At 42.5% G+C, this 26,506-nt stretch overlaps 2 protein-coding genes across 2 annotated transcripts in view; both read left to right on the top strand.

Moving 5' to 3' along the window:
* Window positions 1-19,088, top strand: part of LOC141011534 (collagen alpha-6(VI) chain-like) — a 43,962-nt gene extending 24,874 nt beyond the window's left edge. The window contains exons 18-39 of the mRNA XM_073484699.1: window positions 615-668; window positions 1,027-1,089; window positions 1,852-1,917; window positions 3,893-3,946; window positions 5,116-5,151; window positions 5,249-5,311; window positions 7,959-8,021; window positions 8,135-8,197; window positions 9,115-9,177; window positions 9,272-9,322; window positions 10,201-10,236; window positions 10,358-10,420; window positions 10,515-10,577; window positions 11,338-11,370; window positions 11,455-11,491; window positions 12,141-12,152; window positions 12,637-13,130; window positions 13,782-13,872; window positions 14,457-15,110; window positions 15,606-15,687; window positions 16,362-16,498; window positions 18,360-19,088. Of these exons, the coding sequence (XP_073340800.1) occupies window positions 615-668; window positions 1,027-1,089; window positions 1,852-1,917; window positions 3,893-3,946; window positions 5,116-5,151; window positions 5,249-5,311; window positions 7,959-8,021; window positions 8,135-8,197; window positions 9,115-9,177; window positions 9,272-9,322; window positions 10,201-10,236; window positions 10,358-10,420; window positions 10,515-10,577; window positions 11,338-11,370; window positions 11,455-11,491; window positions 12,141-12,152; window positions 12,637-13,130; window positions 13,782-13,872; window positions 14,457-15,110; window positions 15,606-15,687; window positions 16,362-16,498; window positions 18,360-18,574 (2,493 nt within the window). The 3' untranslated portion in view covers window positions 18,575-19,088. The remainder of the gene's footprint in view (window positions 1-614; window positions 669-1,026; window positions 1,090-1,851; window positions 1,918-3,892; window positions 3,947-5,115; window positions 5,152-5,248; window positions 5,312-7,958; window positions 8,022-8,134; window positions 8,198-9,114; window positions 9,178-9,271; window positions 9,323-10,200; window positions 10,237-10,357; window positions 10,421-10,514; window positions 10,578-11,337; window positions 11,371-11,454; window positions 11,492-12,140; window positions 12,153-12,636; window positions 13,131-13,781; window positions 13,873-14,456; window positions 15,111-15,605; window positions 15,688-16,361; window positions 16,499-18,359) is intronic.
* Window positions 19,089-21,573: 2,485 nt separating this feature from the next.
* col6a4a (collagen, type VI, alpha 4a) overlaps window positions 21,574-26,506 on the top strand; it is a 74,914-nt gene continuing 69,981 nt past the window's right edge. Inside the window, exons 1-2 of the mRNA XM_073485512.1 lie at window positions 21,574-21,648; window positions 22,663-22,872. The gene's annotated coding sequence lies outside the window, so the exon portion shown is untranslated. The remainder of the gene's footprint in view (window positions 21,649-22,662; window positions 22,873-26,506) is intronic.

Genomic DNA, 26,506 nt, shown 5'->3' with positions numbered 1-26,506 from the left:
TAATTTAGGAGAATATTCTCAACCTGTCAGCTGCCAGCTGACATTTCTGTGGCAGATAGCGAGCTAATTACCGTTAGCTCCATGAGTTGGTCGACAGCTCGGTCTCTGGCCGACTTCCCCATATTAGAATAAAGAAAATGTTAGAAGGATGAAGCAGTGTCTCTGACAAACATCACATTATCTCGGGTTTGGCCAGAATGTAACTGTCCCCAAGTTCAATAAGAGCAGGACAGAGCTGCTAACGTTAGCCTAAACTATGATTTACCAACCGCATGGTGTTACACTGTCTACCAGTCCTGCACGAGGCCTTTTCTACCTTAAACCGTAACCTCACATGATAATAAACAAATCATACATCAAAAATACTGCAGTAAGTAAATATAATGACTCATGTAATAAGAATATGGTGATAAAATCAGATAAAGTCTGGATTAATATAAACTTATTGCGCTATATGTTTCTCCTCTTGGGAGTAAAAGCAAACTGAGACCTCGTAAAGTCAGACGACGTGAAAAAAAACAACATATGGAGTTAAACTGAATGTGCTCTTGTAGTTGGTGATGAGCAGAGAGGTTTTCAGTACTGAACTGTGTCTCTGGTATTTGTGTTTGCAGGGACTGAAGGGAAAAGATGGAGAGAAAGGAGATAAAGGATATTCAGGAGATCCGGTAAAAAACGAAAAACCAGCAGATTTATTTTCTTCTGTATTTTTTTGTTTTCATTTTGTGTTTATTTTGTGCAACAATTCTTATTTTCAGCTCAGCTTTGTGATGTTTGATCATTAAATGAGGTCATTAAACTGAATTTGAATGAGAACATTTTTTACTGACGTTACTTAAAGTACATTTTATTATTAATGTGAATAATTTGTTTGTTTTTGTTCCATATTTTAATTAATTTTTCTTTTGAAGAAAGTTTACTTTGTCCATCCACATTGATCAGCTCATCACAGTGGAGCTCTGAGGCGTTGACCTCTGACCTCTGACCTCTGACTGGTTGACTGACCGGTTGAACTGTCGTCCTCAGGGTATCCCAGGCATCAGAGGAGAGAAGGGGCTGAAAGGATATCCAGGAGTGAGAGGAGATCGGGTGAGTCCAACAGGACGACATTAACACTACACAGAGCTGGTGACGTTTGATATGACAGATTCTTCGTTCTGGTAAAAATTGACTTCCTTGTTATTAATTTAATGATTGTAAACATTCAGGAATAATTACTCAAATGAAAACATGTTGCCAAGTTTCCTCAGGGTCTCTGTGGTGTCCAGGACACATTTGAACTCAATCAAATGAAAAATAAGTGATTGCTGAGGTTCAGAAAACACAGAATCATTAAAACGCTGAAATTTAACTCTGAGAGCCAAACTTAAAAAATCATAACGTAAAAAGTATTTGGAGTACAGCAGTTCTGGATTTGGGTGAGTTGGCATTAATGACCCAAAGGTAAATGACTACAGAGTCAAATAAAAACAGAAATATCTATTTTTTGTCACATTTTATAAAGTTATTATTGGCTAAATGTTAATATTATTTTTTGTGCAATCGATGGCATATTCATTAATTAATTAATGTATTTATTATTTTTGATTTGGGCTGTTCTGGTCCACCACCGGAGGCTCCCTGATCCAGTACAACTCTAACCGGTCTTCACTCTCGGCTCAGTGTTTACAGTTAAAACATAAAACTTTAATGGGCTCATACATCATTGATATCTCCAATCAACGAGCCCTTAAACTGAGAGGAAAGTCCTTCAGATCCTTCTGTAACTTCTTCAGGAAAGTAGCTAACAGACAAACAAAAAAACGAACTGAAAACACAACCTGTAAGAGAGTCTTTGTGTTTTGTCCACAGGGTCAACCAGGTGCTGATAACAAAATCCGAGGAGATAAAGGAGACCCTGGGAACCCAGGTTTTCCGGTAAGAAACATGCTGCATGTGTATTAACATTGATGCTATAAAGTCAACTACATCCAATCAGAGACCGGGGTCCGAGTCACCTGAGGACACCTGAGCAGGTTCAGTCTGCTGAAGACGGCTGTGAGAGCGTCGAAGGATTTAGAAAGAGCTACGTTTGAAATATTTACAACATCCAATCAGAGAGCTTCGGAGGTTGTCGGACAAATCATCGATCAATGAATCCACCTCAGGATTTTGATCAGTTTTGGATCTTTGGTGCAGAAACAGAACATTCTGGTACTGTAGCGTTTAGAGCCATTCTGCTGTACAATGATAAGTAATCATCAGTGGTGCAAAGTACATTTATTCAAGAACTGTACAGAAGTTTAAAATCAAGGTACTTCCATTTTATGCTACTTTATACTTCTGCTCCACTACATCTCAGAGGGAAACCTTGTACTTTTTTTACTCCACTACATTTGTCTGACAGCTTTAGTTACTAGTTACTTTTCAGTGTCCAGTGGGAGCCCTGTATCTCCAGAAGCTTCAGATCAACACCATCACGTCGGAAGCTTGGCAGTAAATTCATCAGATTTTTGTTTATTGTGCCGTTTTTGGGCACCGCTTTGATATTTGCGTTTCATTTTCGAAGTGTCTCTGACCGCGGTGCTGAGCTGTCACTGACCTGCACTGATTTGAATTTCCCGCCTAACGTATCAATTGGACCAAAGTCTCTGACGTATCAAAGAAAACTATCGACCAGTAAAGTTTTTATTTCATTTTAAATATTTGTTTTATTTTTATGCTCAAAATACGGACAATATCATGACATGAACCCTACATTGCAGTTAAAAAAAAAATTTTTTTAAAAACTTTACTGCTCAGCTTCAGATGTTGAATGTTTGTGATAAACTGAAGCATGTTGAGAAAATTCTCCTCCTTCAAAAACCCTCTGGGACGAGCTGAAAACAGATACGTGGTTCTCACAGGACACGCTAACATGATGATCTTCCAGGATATGAAGCATCGCTGGAGATTAAACAGTTTATAGAGGAGTTAGCATGAGCTCAACACGCATACACATACACATGAATGCAGCAGGAATATTAATCCACAAACACCAGATAGAAAAACACTGACAGGGAACAGATTACAGTACTTTTATTTACGTACTGATGTTACATGAGTACATTTTGCAGATAATACTTACCTAGAAGTGTTTCTCTGTGGTATTACTGTTGGTGCCGCTGCAGCAAACACGGCGTTAGCATCATGGCTACAGCTAGCAGCCTGGCTACAGTCCAAAACAAAAACCAACTGTAAGAACCTCAGTGTGATCTGGAACCCGGATCTGAGTGCTGTGAACAGTCAGTAAAACAGCCAGTTGTATTAATTAGTAGCAGGTTTTGCAGAAAGAAAGGTGGTTTTGAAGCGTCTCAAGAGGAGACACAGATCAACAGGGGAACAGACTTTGACACGACACCGGAGCGTCTCCATCAGTGAACGTCTGTTCACTCGCTTCACCTCGGTTTCTATCGCTCTCCCTCTTCACCTCCTTTGTCTCCTCCATCAGCAGCTTCTTTTCTTTTGCAGTGGAGAGTTTCCACAGTTGTTCCAGTGCAGATGGTGACCGGGGAGAACAGTGACTCAAACGGTTTTAGTTGCACTTCCTTTGTGTTCCTCTTTTATTTTAAATGTTTCCTTCTCAGACTGAATATCACAGTGACAGCGAGGTTTAAAGTGAACCAGACATCATCACACAGTGACATCAGGATTTACTGCAGTGAGACGTTAAAGCAAAGCAGTTGTCTGTTGTCAGTTTAAGTATTTAAGGATCTGAATACTTCTTCCACCGCTGATAATCCTGTTTCTGCGTTGAGACATGTTGAAGTCTTTGTTTGAAGGAGTTATGGTTAAGGTCAGGGGTTAGGGTTAATACAGTTTTTAATTTGTCCTGAATCATATTTTGTTAAAGTAAATGTGTTTAAATCCACAGGGTGAACCCGGCCCAGACGGTCGGCCAGGTGGGAAAGGAGTCGATGGATTCCCGGTGAGATTTCAGACTTTTATTTTGTCCCATCATAAACAGTTTATAATGGTATATGTCTATACACATCCACTATATATATATATATATATAGTATGTATATATATACGATTGAGTATTTCTACACTGTGTCATCACTACTGTTGGTTACATAAAGGCTCTGAATACTTCTTCCACCACTGACTGTGATGATTTCAAGGCTTCTACTGTGAAGCAGCTGCAGGAAAACATTTAAAGTAAACTAAAAATGTATTTGAATATATGAGTTATAGATTTAAAAGTATTCTTTTGTTATGCTGAAGTGATTATGATGGAAAGTACTGTGTCATTTATGAAAATTTGACTGTTCGACTTCTTTTGCAGTCTATGATTAATCATCCCAAACGGTCAGTAAACTGACTGCACAGAGTTATACTGAGGAGCCAAGTGCTGAAAGACCTGTTAAAGGAACAGTTCACCCTTTTTAAAGCTAAAATCTTCTCTGTAGCTGCTAAGATAAAAGCGTGAAGTAGGTGCACGGTGTAAATATCGTCTCCTCAGATCCGTCTGTGATCTCGGGGCTTCTGCAGACTGTGATCACAGCAGACGAGCTGCATGGAGACATCTGATGTTTAAATCATCTGCAGCTGCTTCAGCTGTTCAGCAGAACGCTGCAACTCTGTTTTACTGTGAAGCTCCAGAAATGTTCTGTGGACGACGAGACTTCACCTGACTTTATATCATCAGGAGGAGATGATGACTGAGCCTGACTTTATATCATCAGGAGGAGATGATGGCTGAGCCTGACTTTATATCGTCAGGAGGAGATGATGACTGAGCCTGACTTTATATCATCAGGAGGAGATGATGGCTGAGCCTGACTTTATATCATCAGGAGGAGATGATGACTGAGCCTGACTTTATATCATCAGGAGGAGATGATGGCTGAGCCTGACTTTATATCGTCAGGAGGAGATGATGACTGAGCCTGACTTTTTGGGTGAACTGTTCCTTTAATAATTATCAGAATGATGGTTCCAGGCTGTTGTCACATTTGGCTGATACTTTGTGCCTTTAATCCAGTCACATCAGAAAGTTTTCCTACACTGGTCTGAATGCAAATCAACCAAGCATCTTGTTAATATTTTCACTGTGAATATAAAAATCTGTTATTCTTTAAATTCTGTTGTCAGGGTCCAGATGGAAGAAGAGGCATCCCTGGAGAGAAGGTAGGAGACGAACTCAAACTGTCGGCAAACGTTTATATATCGATTACACACTGCAATACTGTGTGTGTTTGTGTGTGTGTGTGTGTGTGTCTTGTAGGGTGCACCTGGAGCGGCAGGAGCTCGAGGACTTCCCGGCATCCCGGGTGCTTCAGGTCCACAGGTGAGTGATCAGACAACATGAAGCTGGACCTCTGACCCCAACATAATATTGCTCTTTAAATTCACCAAAACAGTCTTTACAGCCCGGCCGTGTGTTGGAGAGGATAATACAGCCGAAGAACAACATGTGTCTTATCAACAGATTAAACAGAGGCCCATAAGAACCAATAAAATAGATTTCAAAAATACAGGCGCCAGAACCTTTAGATGCTTTTGATACTCAGTTTACTCAAAAAAGTGTCAAAGAACAATGGACGAGGGAATTTAAGAAACGCAACAAATACACAAAAACATAAAAGTTTCATATGCTTCATATCCAGAAACAAAGGCAAAGACAGAACCGCTGCAAGTGTTTCAACGAAAGTGACAACATAGTTACAGAGAACAGCAAAGCATGCTGGTAATTAGGCTGAATCTATAGAGGATAACACCAATAACCAGTATATCAATCTGATTGATCAGAATAAAATAAACATCGACTGACACATGTTTTAACATCACTGACGTGTTTTTGACGTGTTCGTCCTCCAGGACCTGTCAGATTGGTGAAGATGTTCTGCTTGTTCTGTCTATTGACAGTTGTTTCCTTCAGCAGCAGTGTTTTGGGCTTTCACAGCCACCATAGTCTTACACAGGCACCTCTGAGAGTACAGTGGTGTGGGTGACATATTTTTGTAGCTAACTGCAGTCAGCATCTCTCTGGTTCCTCTGTGGGATTATTGAACTGGATTATTACAGAAAATAATCTGAAGTTTCTGATCCGTCCAGGTTCTGTTCACCAGATAATCTCCACAGATGAACTCCACTCTGATGTTTGAAGTGTAAATTAAATGTGTAGCAGTAAAAAGCTAATGCTAGGCTACAAACAGACGACATCACGGTCACATGACTTAAACGTCTCCACCACTGAGCGTCTTACTGCACAATTACTATCCAGGTTTTCTATAAACTGATCAATGTACGAGTTGTAAAGTCAGAGTGAGAACAGTGTGTAACTAAAGTGGCCTGTAAAGACGGACTAGTGAGCAGATGAGTCTCCGTGTTCGCTGTGAGGACGTTTAATGTCCCCGACAACCTCTGTAGTCTCATTCAGACACTTGTTAGCAACCGCTAACTGTTTTTAACACATGAAGAGCTTTATAATTAAACTGTGGACATTTAATGATGAGTTTATGTTGGAGAACAACATAAATATGTTCATCCTGTAACACACCTTATTACACACATTTAACTGGAAACACATCAACACACTCAGACTTTGAGAAGAGGGGACAGGAAGTGCTAACATGCTAACATGCTAACTGATCTCTGGGTTTTAGGACCACAGACTGCACCTCTGTATTGGGCTGAATAGGGGAACAGACAGTGGCTGTAGTGGCTGTTGTTGTTCAGTATCCTGCAGTCTTCAGGTCAGATCCAGGGCGATGGTGTGTAGAGCCAACACAAACGGTGTCGGTGTCCAAATAGAGACTCTGCTGTGTTTTGATTCAGCGAGGACGCGGTTAAACTACCAGAGGCTCATTTACTGCAGCTGCCTACAGTCGTCCTTCTGTCAAACAAACAGATGTTTCTTACAAACAGATTTACACGACAAAGGCAAAATGAATAAGGGTTTATTAAGGGTTAGATGTGGAGTCGGCCCGAGTGCTTCAGATGTGGCGTTCAGGAAGGAGAATTTGCAGATTTGGCTGGTGGACAGACTTCCAGAGAAATTCAGTGGAGCTGTTAAGGGAAAGTGAAACCATGTGTCTCTGTGGGGATCCTCAACAAAGAGAAAAAGGAAAACTTTATCCAGTGTCGCTGATGAAGATGAAAGACTAACTCTGTTTCATACATCTGTGAAAGCCTTTCTGCACAGAGTTCTGAGGAACAGACAGTAATCACCAGCTGTCACACTTATTTGCAGCATCAGTTGCTGCCTCTCCTGCTCTCTTGGCACATCCAGGCTGTCGTACTTTCTTGTCAGGAAGAAACACTTCCAAAGTAGGATCTGGAGTGAGGGAGAGAGCTGATAACTGACCTGCAGCATGTATATGCAGGTTTACAGTAACCAGGCGGCTGCAATGCACGTTATCATGTTCTCCAGTCATCTGTGAAACCTGGAGCGTCGCCTGAAGAGCATGAAATCATACTGAGTGATAACAAGGCCAGACGTATCAGGACGGATCAGAGTTGACTCAGAAAGCACCTTACTTACTGTCCTCTGACAACAGCTGGTTTATTCACTGATGGAAAAAATACATATTTCTCAGTTTGTATTATTGCCTCATTTCCACTCCAGAACTACATAGTGCCCCTTTAAAATAGGCTTTAAAAGAGCAAAATAAAATAGAAGACAAGATAAAACAGAATTTAAAGTTCAGTGCGAGAAGTCACAGATTGAATTGAGTCCGACGACAAAATAAAAAGTCTGTCGAACAGAAAATGTAAAAACACAAAAAGTCAATGTGAGTAATTACAAGTAAAAGCAATAAAAGAGACAAAATCAGAAACAATCACAATTAGAAGAAGAAAGAATTCAAAAAAAGTAATGCAAATAGGATGAGAAGGAGACGGGACATAGTTACCTGTGGGGGGTAAAGCTGTCAGGTAATGAAGTTCAGTGTTTGAGCAGCACAGTCCTGATCCAGTCCATGTTGTCTCTGCAGGGACGCAGAGGGGAAAAAGGTGATCCTGGACTGCAAGGAATAAACGGCTTCCCTGGACCTCAGGTCAGTACGACACCTCGACACCGTCAGGCCTCATTTGTCCGACTCGTCCTGCTGAAGCCTCGCTGAGTCGGAAGTGTCGGCTCCTTCTGCTCTGACTGTTGGTTTCCCTGCAGGGTAACCCAGGAAAAGAGGGAGATCCAGGACAACCTGGACGTCGTGGCCCTAATGGACAGAAGGTGTGTGACATCATTTCCTGTGTCTCATCTGTGATTTAATAAATGTCAAGACTTCATGAAATGAGTCTGGCTATGATCACTCCTCCACAGTCAGTCGGGAGGTCGTCTCAGGCAAATATTGTTCTTTTTACTTCACGACATTAGTGGATTTTTAAAATTATTTATTTTATATATTGAAAAAACTCAGATAATCAGAAAAATCAGTATCAGATCTGATAACTGGCCGATAATGGGTCGACTCAAAGTGTACAAAATGGACATACTCAGGTAAAGTACATGAGATGGAATGTAAACCTTTACCTTGTCTTACCTCAGGTACTTGTACTGAACTTGATTATTTCCATTTTCTGTCACTCTATACTTCCACTCCACTACATTTTGGAGACAGATTTTGTACTTTTTAATCACTGCATTAATTTGATAACTTTAGTTACTAGTTACTGACTACATGTTGCATCAGAGCCAAAGAAGCACATTTTTAAATACATTTATTTCATATTCAGTCAGATAAAAAACAGTGATTTATTTTTACTTGTACTTCTGATACTTAACTATATTTGATATCAGATACTTTAAGACTTTTACTCGAGTACTATTCATATGGGTGACTTTACTTTACCTTATCTTACCAAAGTAAGACTTTAACACCATATATGTACTTTTAATTGAGTATGCCTGGTGGATACTTCTTACAACATTGTGGTCAACAAACTAACAGATACAGAAACACGTTGCTGAGCAGTTCGTTGAATGGGGCTGCAATGTGTTTTTAAAAAATACTCTGTAAGTTCGACAGGGTTTAGTGAGTGGGCAGTCAGGTGGGTGCGGTTCTGTGTTTTGGTCTCATGATTTCAGTTTGTCTGCAGCCGTGAGTTCAGTAGAGAGAAGGTTTAAATTGTTTGTTGTTGTTTTTGAAGGGCCAACCAGGAGAACCGGGTGTTCCAGGTGGTCCGGGCCCACACGGATCCAGAGGGATGCCAGTAAGGAGCTGATCATCACTTATACTGTACAATGTAAACTGTATGTTTATAATTCCATCAGTGGTTCAGACTGTCTGTCTGTGCTCGGTTTCAGGGTCAAGACGGGAAAGACGGTTATGGACCTAAGGGAACCAAAGGTGCCAAGGTAGAGCTGAACTTCATGACTTGAAATACAAAAAAAAAAGGACATTTTTAACTGAATTTGCAGAGAGTGATGGACATGAAACATGACTGAATGTTTCCATCCACTCCTGTTGTGTGAGTTGATTGGTTGATGGAGATAACCAGCAGGTGGAGCTAAGTATCCAGTCCAACCACTGCAGAGGAAGAGGACACAACGAGATGAGTGTGCATTAACAGAGTACTTCTGTTAGTTTCATGTATTAACATGAGGAAGATTACAGTCTCCTCATCGCTCCACAAACATCCGACATGTTTGAGTCACATGTCTCAGGGACAAAATCATTCATTACATTTGGCTTTTTGTCTGCATTTTTTTATTCAGTACAACTTTTTCACCTTTCCAACTTTTTCACGATGTCATTTTAGATACAAATTGAAATTGTGCATAAAAAATTATGTCGGAAAACGTTTTTCATCCACAAAGCAGTCCTGCTGGAGGTCACACTCATGTACTCGTATACGACTGAAGCTGGGGGATTATTGGGGAGTGATATCGGCAGAGTGAAAAGTATCATGCATGAGTCACACAAGACGTGCTGTGCTACATTTAGATAACCTGACGCAGGAAAATCTGCGACATGAAGGCTGATATCTGGAGGAGATGGTGCAAAAATGACAAAAATCCTGTTGAGAGCGAACACGAGTAAAGCTGCTGGTCCTGATAACATCCCTGGTCGTGTACTAAAAACATCTAGCTGATAGAAAAAAGACTTCTTATAAAACTCATCACAAAGACTTTACTAAAACCTTACTGACACAAACCTTTGTTTCGTTTGGTGATCACAAAATGAAAAGCAACAAGTTTAAGTCAGATTTTTGCCTCTTACCTTTTCTTTACAGGGAGATCCTGGTTTTCCTGGTTACCCTGGTCCAACGGTGAGTCCATCCATTTTCTAAGAATTGAAGTCTAAATGATTCCCCCTCCCTCTCGTGTTGGTTACCAGGCCGTTCAGGGATGAGCGACGACTTTCTGTTTTTGTGTGTTTTTTGTGTTCAGGGTCCTGATGGTAGAAATGGAACCAAAGGAAATCCAGGAGGCAAAGGGAGCAAAGGTCAAGAGGTGAGACACAACATACCTGTGCAAGCATTCACACCTGTCATTGATTGTGTTTTTACTTCATTAGTGACTTTTATTTCTTGTCCTGTCAACCCAGGGGAGACCAGGCAGAGACGGAAGAAACGGCGACCCTGGAGCTGATGGTGGTGAAGGACACCCGGTGAGTCTGTAGTGAGAGTTCAATCTCGCACCTTTACTCTGAGTCAGTAATGACTTGTTCGCTATATGATCGTCAGAAGGTGCATGAAGCCGCTCCAGTGTGTCATTTCATACATCACGCCAGTGTTGCAGGACCAGAAGAGGCTTGGCCAGTACACATCATCAAGCGTGTTTCCACCTGTAAATCTAAAAATGTCTCAACGAACAGTTTATCATATGGATGCTGTTAGTGTTGTGATTGAGATCCTGACCCACCCCACATCGTGGAAAGAGACGTTTTTTGCTCTAAATGCCATCACATAACCACCCTCGGGAAATAGAGCGGGGATGCTGTTTTCTGGGGGGAAGTTCCCTGAAGACTCGCTCAGGAGGACTGACCGTCGCAGTGACTTTTCCACATTAAATCTTTTATTTTCTATATAAGTCCCCAGAGACAGTAACTACAACAACACAATCATTGCCAGTAAACTGTTTTCCGGTGTGAAGAGAGTGTGAAGAGTCGGGTTGACAGACAGGGTGACAGCAACATTTCCACGCATAAATTCTGCATCTTTTTCCTCATGAGTTGTCAAAGAGTCTGCTGCTGTAGCTTCATCTGTCCACACGTGAACAGTTGTTACTGATGGTTCGACCTTCTTGATCAGCTGGGAGTAAGTAGGCAGAAGAAGCAGAGAGATATTTCTTCCCCTGGTGGAGGTCTGGACACGCTGGTTAATTTAGGTACAAAGTTTTCTAATATCTCTGCTTTCACTTCTACCCAGGGTCCCAGAGGTCCTCCTGGAGAAGGCATCTCAGTAAGTCCACCTTTTAAACTCATCTGCCCACATTAAGGGAATAATGAAATATACTTATGCATGATATATTTCCTTTTGTCACAGACATGCACTCTGACCACCATAATCAAAGACAACTGCAGTAAGTGTTGAATATGTTTGTGAACAAATTCATTTGTTGCAAGAAATGTGTCTGTGACTCTCAGCTCAGCTCAGGAGACCTTTTATTTTTAAGACCCGTTAGTAGATCTTGCTTCCTGTTAGTACAGGGAAAGAATAGACTTTTAAATCACCTTCAGACATGTCAAAGTGAAAACAAAGGTGTTAAAGTTCATGTAAGATAATTGTGATAAGATCATTTGAGATAATAGAAAAAGGGTCCAGGTTTTCCGCTCCAGTTTACGTCCTGGGATCAATGGCAAGAGCAGCATCTTGAACTCCATTCGAAGAGACGTCAGAAGAGTGAACAGCAGACTGCCACAAACTGAGGATGAACAGTATTATCGTCTGTTGTCGAGGGATTTAATCATGTGCAAGAGACATTTTATTATAATTTACAGCCTTGATTAAATCCAGGAAACACCTTTTTCTAAGTAGTCTGAAAGCCGTCCAATGGGAATAATCTCCAGAGCGTCTAGTGAAGGACCAGGCTTCACATCTTTCTGTTAATAAGTCAGATAATTCATTTGTAAACTAGGGGTTTATACCTGTTTTTACTCTGTGCTTTTTAATGGCTGCATACTTGTTGTCTTGATGAAATAATCATTCAATTATGTTTCTCTTCCATGCAGCGTGTTGCATAGGTATGTATATCTCCATTTTGTCAGCCAGAGTCATCTGGTAAGTACAAAACAAAAGTTCAGGTTCACTCTTGAGATGCTGGAGGAAAGATCACAAAGCAAATATTAACACTTTTAACCTTTTTTCATGCTTCCATGTCTTTTTCAGACTTGTATGAAGAAAAAAACACCAAAACACACATTTAGTTTTTATGAGGCTACATTTGCATATTTAAACATAAAATATCAGAAAATGATATTCATGCCTTAATGAAAGTAGTCAAATGTGTCATGATGTCTGTTAGTTAAAGTTTTATCTTTAAAGGCCATTTTCTCAAAATGAGTTTTTTCTGCTGCTTTTTTCAGCAGCACGTACAAACACCAAACTGTGTAATTCAAAATCCATTCAGTTTCACGTGGAACCTCTGAACACACTTCTCCAGTTCTGGGATGTTTTTGTGAAGTAGAGTTACTTTATTATCCACTTTTCAAACATTAACTCCTCCAGGTCGATCCCAGTGCCCGGCCACCCCCCTCGAGCTGGTGTTCGCCCTGGACATGTCCGACGATGTGACCCCGGCAATCTTCGAGAGGCAGCGCAATGCCCTCCTCTCCCTGCTGGAGGACCTCGCCATCACCGAGTCCAACTGTCCGACGGGCGCTCGCGTCGCTGTGGTGGCATACAGCTCTTCCACCAAGTACCTGATTCGCTTCAACGTCTGGCGCCACAAGAGACTGTTCATCGAATCTGTGAAGAACATCACCCTGGAGAAAACGAACAACCGACGCCAGCTGGGGGCCTCCATGCTCTTTGTGGGTCGCAACGTCTTCAAGCACATTCGTGCAGGACTTACAATGAGGAAAGTGGCCGTCTTTTTCACCAATGGGCCCACGGAGGACAATGCTAATGCGATTGCCGCCCTGATGGAGTACCGGGCCCTGAACATCGTCCCAGCAATCATCTCCATGCGCAACGTTCCAGCTTTACAAAGAGCAGTCGAGGTGGGTTTGTTTCATCGAAGTTCAGAACAGGACTCATTTCTGTTCACTCACACCCCTTTTTGACCAAAAAGGTCAGGTCAGGTGTTGGTCCTACTCTGGAGCACTTCACTGGTCTAGAACAAAGAACCACGTACATCAGGGACTGGGCGCGGCGTTATTGGGACCAAGGACGTACTAAAACTATGACTGCCTTTTTTAAAAACCAGAGCTAGTGTAGCAAACTGGCTCCTAAAAGGTTCACAGGTTGCACCAACTCCAAACCAGTACTGGATTTGGTTTGGTCGACAAGGGGAATCAGTGGCATCCAAGCTAGACGTTGTCTCTTCAGTTCCTCAAGCTGTTGGCCCAGAGCGATCGATCACTTCAAACTGACCTCTGATGATGGATGTGGAAACTAGGGATGGTGAGGAGGCGGCAGCACCTCCTAAAACGAGGCTATTACATTGGCCAAATTTACAAGAAGTCCCAAATAATGAAGAATTAATTATTATAACAAAATTGAGCGATTTTATGTGTGTCTGGGGACTTTCGAATTAGTCGAATTAGTCCCAGTTTTATTTTTCTAAAATCTAAAACCGACCACTGAAGAAATATTTTTTTGGCAAGAAGAAGTTGAGCATTAAAATAATTAAAGGTGATGATTCATCTCAGGTTGACGACACTGGACACTCCATCTTCACAGTGCTGGGGAGGAACATGGCTGCTGACCTGAGGAGGGTCAAGAACTGTGCCATCTGTTATGGTGAGTTCGATTTACATTTGATATCAGTAATGTTGTAGTGTTAACAACTTGATTAAAGAGATGAAATTGAAAAGAAGGCTGAGCTCATGTCAGCCGTTTTTTATCCACGATCTCCGTCTGAGTTATCTCAGCCTGTTCACTGAGTCAGAGGTTTCCCTCACGTTTCATGACTCGGAGGGCGTTTTGTTTATGACCCAGGAGTCATGACCAAGACCACACTGTATCAAGACCGAGACTTTAAGGTGTTGAGACCAAGTCAAGACCAGATTTTTGTGCACGCATCAGGTTTTCTGTGTGATGCGTATTTAAAAAAAAAAAAGATGATATGAATATGATGATATCCCTGTAGTTGTGTTCTTGGCTGGTCTTGAACTAAAATCCAGAGTCCTCTTTGTCTGAGATCCAGACAGGGCCGAGACCTTCATAAAGTGACCGATCTGAAGTACGACACCACTACTTATAGCATGTGCTTTAAACGGGTCTGTAAGGAAGACAAGGCAATGCTAAATACTGTTGAAATATTAAAATAAAGACAGACTGCAGTCACAGTCGGCGTCTCGATGGTTACTCTGTTGTTTCTTCAGACCCCTGCAGGCCTTTGGAGGAGTGCGCCTCCATCCAGGAGGTCCCGCAGCCTCAGGAGGTGGACATGGACCTGGTCTTGGTGCTGGACAGCTCCAGGGAGGTGCAGGCTGATGAGTATGCTGGCGTCCAGCAGCTGTTGGGCTCTGTGGTGGAACAGCTGGCTGTGAGCTCGCAGCCCAACAGGGCCGGGAGCCAGGCCCGAGTGGCTGTAGTCCAGCAGAGCGGTACCCACGTCACCAAGCCGGAGTTTGGCCTGCAGGCCTACCAGAACCACGACCTGATGAAGACCCACCTGATCCAGACCATGAGGCAGCAGGGCGGCTCCTCGGCGCTGGGACACACGCTGGAGTTCACCCTGAAGGAGGTGCTGCTGAAGGCCAGCCAGCCCCGGAGGAAGAGGGCGATAATGACGGTGGTGGGCACCCAGACGGCTTACGAGGACCGAGCCCGGCTGCACTACTTCTCCCAGAAGGCCAAGTGTGAGGGGGTGGCGATGTTTGTGGTGACGGTCGGCCAGCGCTTCAACCGGACGCAGGTGGAGGAGCTGGCCAGTCTGCCTGTCGAGCAGCACCTGATCCACGTCAGCAGACTGAAGGCCGCCGAGCAGGGCTACGCCCAGCGCTTCTTCAGAGTCTTCCTCTCCGCCCTCAACAGTAAGAACCAGACTCAGGATTGAATTAGAGTAAAAGTTTGATTGTTTTCAGCTCCAGATGTCATGCTGTTCAGATTCAAGGGCGACTTTAAAGTCTCCATGAATCGGACAGCAGAGTGTTATTTGTGTCACATATTTACGTGGATATTAATTTGTGTTTATAGTAGCCAATAGCATTAGCACTGAATCTGAGTTGCGCCTCCGACATGCAGCTACATGTCAAAGTAGCTGACTCTGTCTGATCGTGATCCTGACCGCAGTTGGTCTTTGAATGTGTGTTCAGTCGCGACACCGGCCGTGTTGACTTGGAGTTAACAAGTAGTAAGTAACATTTGGACAGTAAAGGCATCTGTTCATCAGGAAACTCTGTAAATGTATTGTTTACAGCTGCACAGTACAACCGTGGATGTGATGTAAAAAAGGTATTTTTTACACATTTCTTTTTATTGTTTCTAATCAGTAACAAACATGAATGTGTCTGTCCTGTTTATTTCAGAGGGAACGAACACGTATCCGCCTCCTTCAATAAAAGAGACCTGCAACCAGCTGCCAGACATAATAGACGAAACTTTAAACGGGTAACTCACACTTTCTGAAGATTTACACAAACCTTAGACAGCTGCCTACTTATTAATGATGATTCATTTTGAGTTGTGTTTGTGTCACCTGATGAAGTCCAGTCGTAACTTTAATTTAAGTAGAATGATATCATTTAAACCAGTGACTTATAGAAAAGTTGTCACGAGCGGGAAAATGAGCTAAAGAGGCTGTAAACTGGTTTATGTCTGCTGTAAAGTCGGACATTTTAACATGGAGTCTTATCGGGATTGACTCACTTTTGGAGCCTCAAGTGGCCGTTAGAGGAACTGCAGTTCTTGGTACTTCTGCGTTGGCTTCATTTCTCAGCCCCAGGAGGCCTCTTGGTCTCCACCTCCTCCTGAGGGAAATATCTGTCTCTTTAGCTGCTAAATCCTTCACTGTGTTCAGCAACGAGCCAACGCTGAGACTGAACCTGACAGGAAATGTGCTGCAAAACAAAACTAGGAGCTAAAAAAGGCTTGAAAGCTCCGTGGAGCTGCAGGTGGTGACGACTTGTGAACTACACGCAAAATCCTTTCATTCATAAACGTTTTATCCAATGAAAATATAGATTAGTGCTTTAAGAAGATGTGTGTTGTTGACTTTTACATATTCTTTGATTCAATATTTAATATAAAATTGTCAACATGAGTTTTGGCTGCTGTGTGTCCAGTCAGGGGTCGGCTGATGACGACTTCTTGGCAGACGAAGTGTCTGACGTGACTCAGGTGCAGACGGGACGGAGGGATGTGATGAAAACACGGACCGGAGGAACCGACCAGAGCTCCCTGTCAGGAGCTACAATCAATGGTAGCACACACACACACAGACACACAGACACACACACACACACACACACACACACACACACACACACGTTTGGTCTGTAAAACGTTAGAAAAGGGTGAAAAATGTTGATGAGCCCCAGATGACGTCCTCAGATGTCTCATTTTGTCCACAACCAAATATATTCAGTTTACTGCCACAGCGGAGGAAAGAAACCAGAAAGTTTTCACATTTAAAGGAGACCTCTTCTGCTTTTTGTTGTTTTCTTTCTTCTCTTCAGTTCTTTTGGGTTCTGTAAAAGAAAGTTTCTTGAATCTTGAAGTTAAAAAGGCCAAAGTTGATGCGACTGGGAGCTCCTCTCTCCCACAGAAAACTCTGCTCCTCAAACGCCTCATCGGTAGTCTCGCCTTTAATTCTGTGACTTTGTGACATCACACCCTGTCACCCTGTCACCACGTCACACATTTGCATAATTCATTCTGAGCGCCTCATTTGTACTGTTGGACCGCAGCTTTTCAACATTTGTGAGAGTGAAACTACAGGATATCTTTGGGAAGACGAGGGTCGCTACAGAGCTCAGAGCTAAACACGTCTTCATCTGCTCCGTCTGAGGACGTCAAGACTCAGTGGATTAGTCCTCATGACGACTGGAAAACTGTTGGCTAGTGTGTGTTTAACTCCTGCACTGCTACGGTAGCTAACTTCAGCAGCTGAGCATTTTACTGCGGACTGTGTTATCAACGAGGGCCAGTAACTGTACGAGCTGAAGGTAGATCCATACCCACTCTCTCTGATCCGACTTCAGACTCGGAAGCTGTAAGTTTTGTCATGTTTTATGTTATTTTACTGTTGAAGTTGTAGTTCTGCTCTGTTAAATCACGTGTTAGCAAGTTGCTCGGCTAACGTGGCTCCTCCCAGTCTGGGTCGATGTTGGACCGTTAATAATGTAATACTGAAAGACAAGTCAGCTAAATAACCAGTAGCAGGCTTGATGCTCATACTGTAACTGTTATACCGTCTTACTATTTGTCTTTGTGATGTTACTGCAGCGTTAGCTCAGCTAGCATTAGCTCTGCTGTTATACGAAGCCCGTTTTGCTCCGGGATCATCACCGGTACGTACGTGTGCGCGCAACTTACATGGTAACCCTCGAAGACAAAGATAAAGCTACATGTGAACTGCAGGAGTTTATTGACTTCCTTCGCTGACATGTGGTGATAGTCACAGTAGAAATGAAGCTAACTTGAAGCTAAACACAGCGATGGAGGCGACTGGACTCAGGCTGAGCGTTACTGGCTCAGGCATGTGTGAAGTGACCAATCAGAGCGGACTGGGCTTCTGGTGCGGGGGGACCTTAAAGAGACAGGAGCGTCTCAGACGGAGGGTGAATACAGGACAGCAGCACTGGACAGCACGAGAAACCTGGTGTGTTTTTTTAGTATTAAAGCATGTAAACCTGTTGTAGCAGAAAATAAAATTACCAACACGAAAATGAGCACTTTTTAAGGACTTTTTAAAGAATCACTCAATCAGATTAATCAGCTCTCAAAATAGTAGGAATTGACTTTAATAGTCAACAACTAATTGATTAATAATTGCAATGTTGTGTATATTTCATATTTCTGCAGCAGTGTCTCAGCAGATTGTTTCATTGTTGTTTCATTAAAAGGGCACCAAAGTCAGAAATGTTCAGATCCTGGAGATTCAGTTTTCCAGGAAACACTGAATCAGACAGAACTGCATGTTGACTGTGATGGATTAATGGATCTGCCTCGTCAAATGAATGAGACATCAGATGAAGTCATGTATGAGCATGTCAGCTTCACACCAAAGAGACGAGTGACGTGCTCAGTTTAACACGTGACTCTCTCCTGTCTTCTTCCAGCCACCTGTCTCCTCAGCCAGGACGCCGGCGGCTGCAAGGACTACACAGAAATGTGGTCCTTTGACAACAATCGAGGGAGATGCACTCGCTTCTGGTACGGCGGCTGCGGCGGCAATGAAAACCGCTTTAAGACGCGGATGGACTGTGAGAATACCTGTCTGACAAAGACTCAGAGAGGAGGACTAGCTGTCATGGGACGTGAGCGGATTGAATGAAGAAAACTGCCGCTTTGGTCTGAAAGTGAAGCAGGAAATATCAGCGAAAACATTCATCTTCAAAGAAAAAAAACACGTGACGTGAAGAGAAGAGAAGCTTCTACTGACAGCGGTGCTGATGAAAACACATCCGGGTCAGTTTCAGCTGATCCAGAACTCGGCAGCTGATGGTCAACATGTTCTTGACGAGTTGATTTAAGTTTTTTTTCCTTGAACGTGAATGTTTTGTTTCTGAGCTTTATTTTAATGAATTAATTGGAGATTGGTTGATTTTTTTTTGCACTCACAAACTTTCTGCTGGACGTTGATTTGACCTTTAACTGAATCACAACATGGACTCTGAGGTCCTTCAGGATATTTTTGTTTTTGATGAGATGAGGTGCTATTTTTCCTTCCATTCTTTAGAGAAGCTCAACAAATACTTTCATTTTAATTTGGCACCATTTCTTTAGCGTCTATCATTTTGTGTCTGCACTACTTTGTGATTAAAAGTTATATTTCACCTAACAACTAAACTCAAGTCTTGTCCATCAGTATCAGTATTATTATTATCTGTCCATATCTACCATATTTATAAACACTGAGCACAGATCAACCCTCGAGTGGCCAAAAACTCTAAAAACGCTTTCAGAGAGACAAACAGAACGACCTCTTCAATATGTTTCCAGGAAACTTCCAACTGATTTAACTTCTGCTCATCATGACATTTTAATTTCCAGCTAGTAAGTCCTGTTAAAATACAACAATGCACAATTGAATTAAATGTACGTGGAACCAAAGTGATCGACAGCCGACAGCAGTAGTTTCTTTTTCAGCCACAAGATGCTGCCAGGTCATCATCTCCAGATCTGAGGGCAGTCAGATTCATCTATAGAGTAACCTGTGATGCATTAAATGTCTTATTATTAGTAACCTGCTCAACATTTAATGTCGTAGAAAAAAGCACTTCAGCCAGCTGTGATGTGTCAGAGCATCAGTAATAATATTCAAATGATAAAAAGTACTTTTACTCAGTGTTGTAACTGAAGGTCATACTTGAGTAAAAGTAAAGATAGTGTTACAATATTACTTTGATAAGAGTACTTGAGTATCACAAGTAAAAGAAAATGAAACATATTTACATGTAGTATGTATATACTTCAAACTACGAGCCGACTGATTACAAATCTGATATTCAGAATTTTTCTGATGATAGAATAAGTGTTTTTTAATCTGATTACCAGTAAAATTAATTTAAAAATGTGCCACTTTGGCTCTGATGCAGCATTTAATAGGCAAAGTAACTAGTTACTAAAGTTAAAAGTACAATACTTGCCTTCAAAATGTAGTAGAGTAGAAGTAGCAGGACATGGAAATACTTAAGTATAGCACAATTACCTCAAAATTGTACTCGAGTAAATCCACTTAGTTACATTCCATCACTGCTTTTACTTTTGACACTTTCAAGTACATTTAGCAGTTTATACTTTTGTTCTTATACTTAAGTACATTTTAAACTTTTGTCTTACTTTTTAACACAGAAGTGTAATTGCTAATTTGACTTAAGTAAAGGTAACAACCAGCGGTTCTGTGCGAATGGAGAGTTGAGTTTGCAGATTGTTCTGTCCTGTGTTTGTTGATCAGCTGTTCCTCAGGACTTTACAGGACTGATAAAACACTTTGTTACCAAACATGGAGAGGAACAATAAACGCTGCGCTGCCACATCAGCTCAACTGTAAAGATCTCTGCAGACAGTAACAGCACCAAATTACACTCACTTTAAACTGTAGATCTACATTAATACTGTTTACTGAATGTGTTTTTAACATTTTTTTTTAGCTTTGGTAAAAAATAATCCACCCTCATTTAAGTTTTATGTCCAGCCTCATATTTCTCTCTGGTACCATCCAGAGTAACTAAAGTCAAACTGATGGAACAAACTGCTCTTTGATTAAACTGCTTGCTTTACTCAATGAATGCAGACTTACTGAAATACTAATAATGAATAAAAACATGTAAAGAGATGCTGCGCTGTGTGTACACAACATTAAATCTTGGGTTTTTTCAATGAAGACTGGCGCAGTGAGTGCTGCTACAGGCCAGGGAACCAAACTCCTATTATTTAGCTAGTTAAATTAGCTAGTGGGGCTAATTGATGCAACAGGCTAACAGGCTGTGGAAGGCGACAGCGCCTGTGTCATTGTGTTTTAATGTGTTGTTCAGTGAAACCATTCACTCACCGGCGCTGATTACCTGCTACGACACCAGGTGGTCAGCTCCGTAGCTAGGAAGCTAACCGCTAACAAACAGTAGGGTGTGCATGTGGGTAAACCAATCAGAGGCAGAGTAGCGCAAAGGCAACGAGTACTAGCCAATCAGCGGCAGAGTGGGGCGGGCCTTAGCGAGAATATTCGCGCTGGCGGTAGTCATGGTGCGTTCCAGCGACAGATGTGAAGTTGGAATTTCCGAGTTGGTATTCCCGAGAAACACGGACGCTCACTACAAACGGGTTTTGATTGGCAGGTCTGCGAACTCCACAAGCAGATACAGAGGCTAATTTAATAGTTAAGGGGACTTAATAAAAAGACAGAAGGAGTCGGCTCCTAACGCACACTTTTAATGACTTCTATTGAGGGCAAATCATCTGAATGGAAGTGAAAATGACAAGTACAAAGTGGTGTTTACTGCACGTTTTACAACACAAACACTATATGAAATAAAAGTGATGAAGAAGTTAAAAGTAATTGTTCAACGTGTGCTGTGATGTCACGTGTTTTTGGATCTTGTCCGAGCTTTCGACTTGGACGACCGCTCCAGAGCACTTTTTTGTCCGAGTGCAATGGAACGCACCATCAGCTACGGTGGCCTGGCGAGCGGCCGGCGCGGAGCGAGCGGGACCTGCTGGAGGCGAAGGGTTCACCTGTACAGGTAAAATGTGTCAGGTGGGTACTTTAAAGCCAACAGCAGTAAAGAAATAAGTAAATGTTTCAGTATTTGCTCATCAGAATTTTAATCCCGGCAGTGTTTGGAGGACTTTGGCGCCAAAACACGAACTGAAAATATCAGTTTTTTTCAACATGGCGTCCTGTCAAAGGTAAAGAGCTGATACGACTCTGCGGTTTGTTTTACACTCATGATCAACAAACATGTTTATGAATGTGTGTGACACTCACTAATGTTGTGTTTCGTTGTGTTACAGCCGTTTGTTTTGTATTTCAGGATGTTTTTCAATGTAAAAGATCATTTCCAGGTCACGATAGTCGCAGTTTGTCGTAATTAAAGTAAAACCTCATGCAGTTTTGTGTTAAAGCGCTCAGTGAACTAACACACATCACCAACACCAACCAACATGGCCGCCAACTCCACACAGAACCGCTCACGGTTGGTGACAGAGATTTATACCAACTGGACCAGATGCAAAGATGGCTCCCATTCAAACCAAGGACGTCATGTCACATCTGGACTCAGAGCTGGAGCTCCATGTATTCCTGTGAAAGCTGCTCAGTGCTGCAGGAAGCCAAACTGGCCAAAACACCCCGCAATTTGGAGGCCCGGTCAACACCTCGGGCCCTCGAGCTGTTCCTGAGCAGTGTTTGCAGTGTGTCAGGGCACATTGTGCTGCTGGGGGGGCCACTGCCATCGGATAGTGTTGTTGTGATGAGGGGCAGTACTCGGTCCACAGCGGTGTTTGGATGGGTGGTGCGTGTCAAGTGGCTTTCACATGAATGTCAGCACCCGAGGTTCCCCAGCAGAACATCACACTGTGATGAGATGATCAATGTTATTCACGTCACCTGTCAGTGGTTTTAATGTTGTGGCTGATTGGTGTGTGTCTATGGGCCTGACTGCAGGGTAATTATTTGATGCAATACCATGAGTGGCGACCGGGCCAGATAGGAAAGCAAGGCTGATGGGCGCCTCTGGGGCTGGTTGGTGACCGTTCAACGAGACCACGTCACTAACGAGACCTTGGCTGTGTCGTCTTTATGATTCCGTATTTTCACAGTCTGATATTTAATTAGTTCGACGACAAACGAATACAACATATGTGTGACTTATGACACAATTTCAAACCCGATCAATAAATTATTTGTTTCTCTTCACTCAGTACCCGACAAAGTTTTTCCAAAATAAGGCCCCATGAGGGAAACTGGAAAGGGCGTGACTTCGGCTCTCTGTGAGGAAAAGCCTGCTGGGTGCTGAAGCAAGCTACAGGACCTGCAGTGCCGACTGTGACCACCAGTCTGAGACCACCTGCAGACCGGAGGACCCCAGCTCCGTGAACCAATGGGGAGGCCACAGCCTTCCCTGGAGGGAGGTACGTCAATTTTTTCGACTTTTTTTTCCTAGAGTGACTCAGAAGGACTGCTGACAGACAGTTATTTCAGGCTAAGTCCATTAAAACCCTTTGAACACGGTGTCTGTGTTGATCCTGTTAAAAACTGAGAATGCTTTTTATCTGTCGGGGGACAGAGAGAGGAGGGAGGAGGCTGAAGACTGTTTTATAGACGGCACTGACCGAGCTCCTCTCTGCTCCTCTGAGTGCAGCTGATGGTGCCAACAAGGCCCAAGAGCTGGCAGGAAAAGGACATTTTTGTCATACCATGTGGATGTAAGTGTTTAAAGAGAGACGCTTCACTGATAATAACTGTAGCTTCAGCCAACAATAAAAAACTTAGCCGTGGTGATTCAGGGGAAATGTTACTGAAGGCAGTAAAATAAAACGTCTTCAGGTCTGGGCTGCACGATGCCATCCGAGATACAGAACAGCAGCCATTCTCTCCAGAATGGCATGATTCATATCCAAGTGTTGGTTATGGTCCACCACCCTCACACTACACAGTAACAGTCTTTATTTGCTGTGACCACAGACGGTGCTGGCAGACGGACAGAAAGCATCAAGAACACACAGGAGAAAAACTAAACAGCTGCAGACTGAACTGAGACTGATGAGACTCGATCCTGCTGGACAGTTTGGATTTGTTCTAACAGCGACATCAGGCTCGGGTTGGATGTTTTGGTTCGTTAAACTTTATGCTCAGTATGACAGATCGTGTTATGGCTCTATGTGGTGTGGACATCACAGTCTGTTGCTTCAGTGCACGTCTGGGAAGTGATTTAGCTTTTTATCTTTGTGCATTTTGGATCAGTGGCTCGTTTGTTCATTGGTTCTCCGCTGATAAACCTCATTAGATGAGATTCACATGATGATGTAGTGGTTAGCACAGTGGTTATAAAAGTGGTTGCCCCATAGGAAGAAGGTTGTGGGTTCGATTCCATGTGTGTGGAGTTTGCATGTTCTCTGTGTCTGTGTGAAAATCTATCTGACGTCACTCAGACGAGGTGTTGTCTTAAAGTTTTCTTCATGCTATGTTTAGTCTCGTTCTCCGACTTCCTGCCTCACCCTCTGACTCTCTCCAAGGAAGCTTAAAAAGAAGGAAAGGTCATGACTTCACTGCATCTCACCTTGTCACCAGACTGTGGAGAGAGCTGTGTTGAAGTCTGTGGTAGATGATGGAGAAGCACAATAAAACCAACATATCTACGTGGTCTGACTTCTGATGAAGAAACGCCTCCAGAAAATGAAAGACGATGCTTCATAGAGCAGCAACACAACGTTCATCCCTCGATTTCCTCTGGGAAAGGCTCCTGCTTGCAGTGTAATTGATGTCTCATCAGAGATATTTGGTTTAACCTGTCCCATTTGGTCACAATATAATCAATCAATCAATCAATCAATCTTTAATTAAATAGCACCTTAAAGCAAATCAAAATGTAATCCAAAGTGCTTTACAAGTGATGGCAGACTGAATAGATGGATTTTAGTTACGTTAAAAAGTGTTAATATTATCAGTAGTTGACCTGCTCTCTGAAGTGTTCTTTCATTGTCTGGAGGTGTTTCTTCATCAGAAGTCAGACGACGTAGATATGTTGGGTTTTATTGTTTCTTCGTGCATCTACCATAGACTTCAATACAGCTGTCACCACAGTCTGGCGACAAGGCGAGATGCAGTGAAGTCTTGACTTAAGGTTCCTCGACTGTCTCCTGGAAGTTACAGCGACAGGCGACCACATGAAACGCACTGTTACCTTAAAGGAAACTTGTTGATTTCTCTGGTTTGAACGCAGTCAACTCATCAACAAATGGAGATCTAGTTGTTTTCAGACTTTTTCAGTGCTATAGTCTTGTAGTACAGACAGACTGTGCAGACTCTGATAAGAAGCAGCCAGTTGTGCCGACAGCTGGATGATCCTCTCCTGACTCAGTCGTGTATCAAACCTCTGAGTGTTTCCTGCTGTATATACACACAGCTGAGAGCTTCGCCTGGTCCACCTCCATGACTGAGGAGGACTCAGAGCTGCTGTGGGCCTGCAGGGTGCTCAGGGAACGCTGGCACACATTAAAGTGTCCCACAATAACACTTTTACAGTATCTGAACATGTGGAAATGATTGTGTTTGTTTTTCAGCCAGATACTGAAAGATGAGACAGTTATGTTTTACTGTACACATGTAGTCGTTTAAGCGTAGTCAAAGCATCATATTCACATGACGTCATACTGTAAGCTTATTGGCTCTGACATATTTCATAACCAGATCACCCGGCCTTTTAACCCTCATGTCATGAGTCGTGGCACTCAGCCAGCAGGCGGTCTAAACTGTCGACCTTTTGTGGTGTTTAATCTCAGGCGTGAAGTTTGGTTTTATGAGAAAATCTCAGGAGACTTTGAAGAGCTATAAAATATCCTCCCAGCTGTTAATGAACAAAGTGTGCAGCTTTAAAAAGCACACAGGGAGGGACAATGAATAATAATAATATTCCACTTCATTACGTTAACCTCAGCTGTTATTTTTAGAGTAATATATGGGTTTTACACGGTGGACACTTAACCACAGGCATGAGGAGAAGCAGAGTTAAAATCAATGTATCAGCGTATTAGTCTGTGTTGTTTCACTAATGAGAGTTAATATAACACAGAGCACCAAACTTGCTGTTTAATGGTCCTTATGCACTCATTAATGCAACAATGTGTAAAATATGGCAAGAATTTGAATTCAAAACATTCAAAAAAATGAATTTATCAAGTGTGTGAAGAAACAACAGAGTTTACGTCAAACACGTCTCTGTGTCTACTGAAGTTGTCCTCTCTCTGTCCTCTCCTGTCTCTCTCTGTCCTCTCCTGTCTCTCTCTCTGTCCTCTCCTATCTCTCTCTCTGTCCTCTCCTGTCTCTCTCTCTGTCCTCTCCTGTCTCTCTCTGTCCTCTCCTGTCTCTCTCTCTGTCCTCTCCTGTCCTCGCCTGCCGTGTCTTCTCGTCCTCAGAGTCATAGTCCTGGTCAGAGCTGCTGTAAATCACCTCTGTACTGTGTCCTCTGTCTTCACACTGACCTCCGTCTCTCTCAGAGTTCAGTCCCGGTCTGCTGTCCACATGAGTTCACTGGGAGGCCGGTTGCCTGCAGTGACTCCCCTCATCACCCAGTCGGACTCCAGTCAGCTTTATGGCCACTTAGCTCCATGGCTAACTGAGCTACTTGCTAACAGCAGCTAGTTGCCAGAGCCAAAGATAGCTACAGCAAAGAGTATTGTATAACTCCCTGTAGTTTTGGAGCAGCCTTTGAATTCTGTCCATTTCTTACAAATGACACGTTAAAGAACAGCGCGTAGTTAAAACTGTTTGTTCAGCGTCATCATCAGATCAAATAGTCTTTTTGTTTGACTTAATTATTAAGTCAGATAGTTGTTGAGAAATATGAATAGAATCCTCCATCTCAATGTCATATTATATTGTGGTATTAATGCATTTTGTGATACTATAATATTTCTGGAAAATCAATTGGAAAACCTGTAAAAGGATCCACAAACCAGACAAGAATGTCTCTTATTGGCTTATCTAGCGTTTAGATACCACACAAATCAAAGTGTTTAATAACACTGAAGGAAAATTATATAAAAT

This window comes from Pagrus major, chromosome 17 (assembly GCF_040436345.1).
Source record: "Pagrus major chromosome 17, Pma_NU_1.0".
In the NCBI taxonomy this organism is placed as follows: Eukaryota; Metazoa; Chordata; class Actinopteri; order Spariformes; family Sparidae; genus Pagrus; species Pagrus major.
This window is presented reverse-complemented; position numbering and strand designations above follow the sequence as displayed.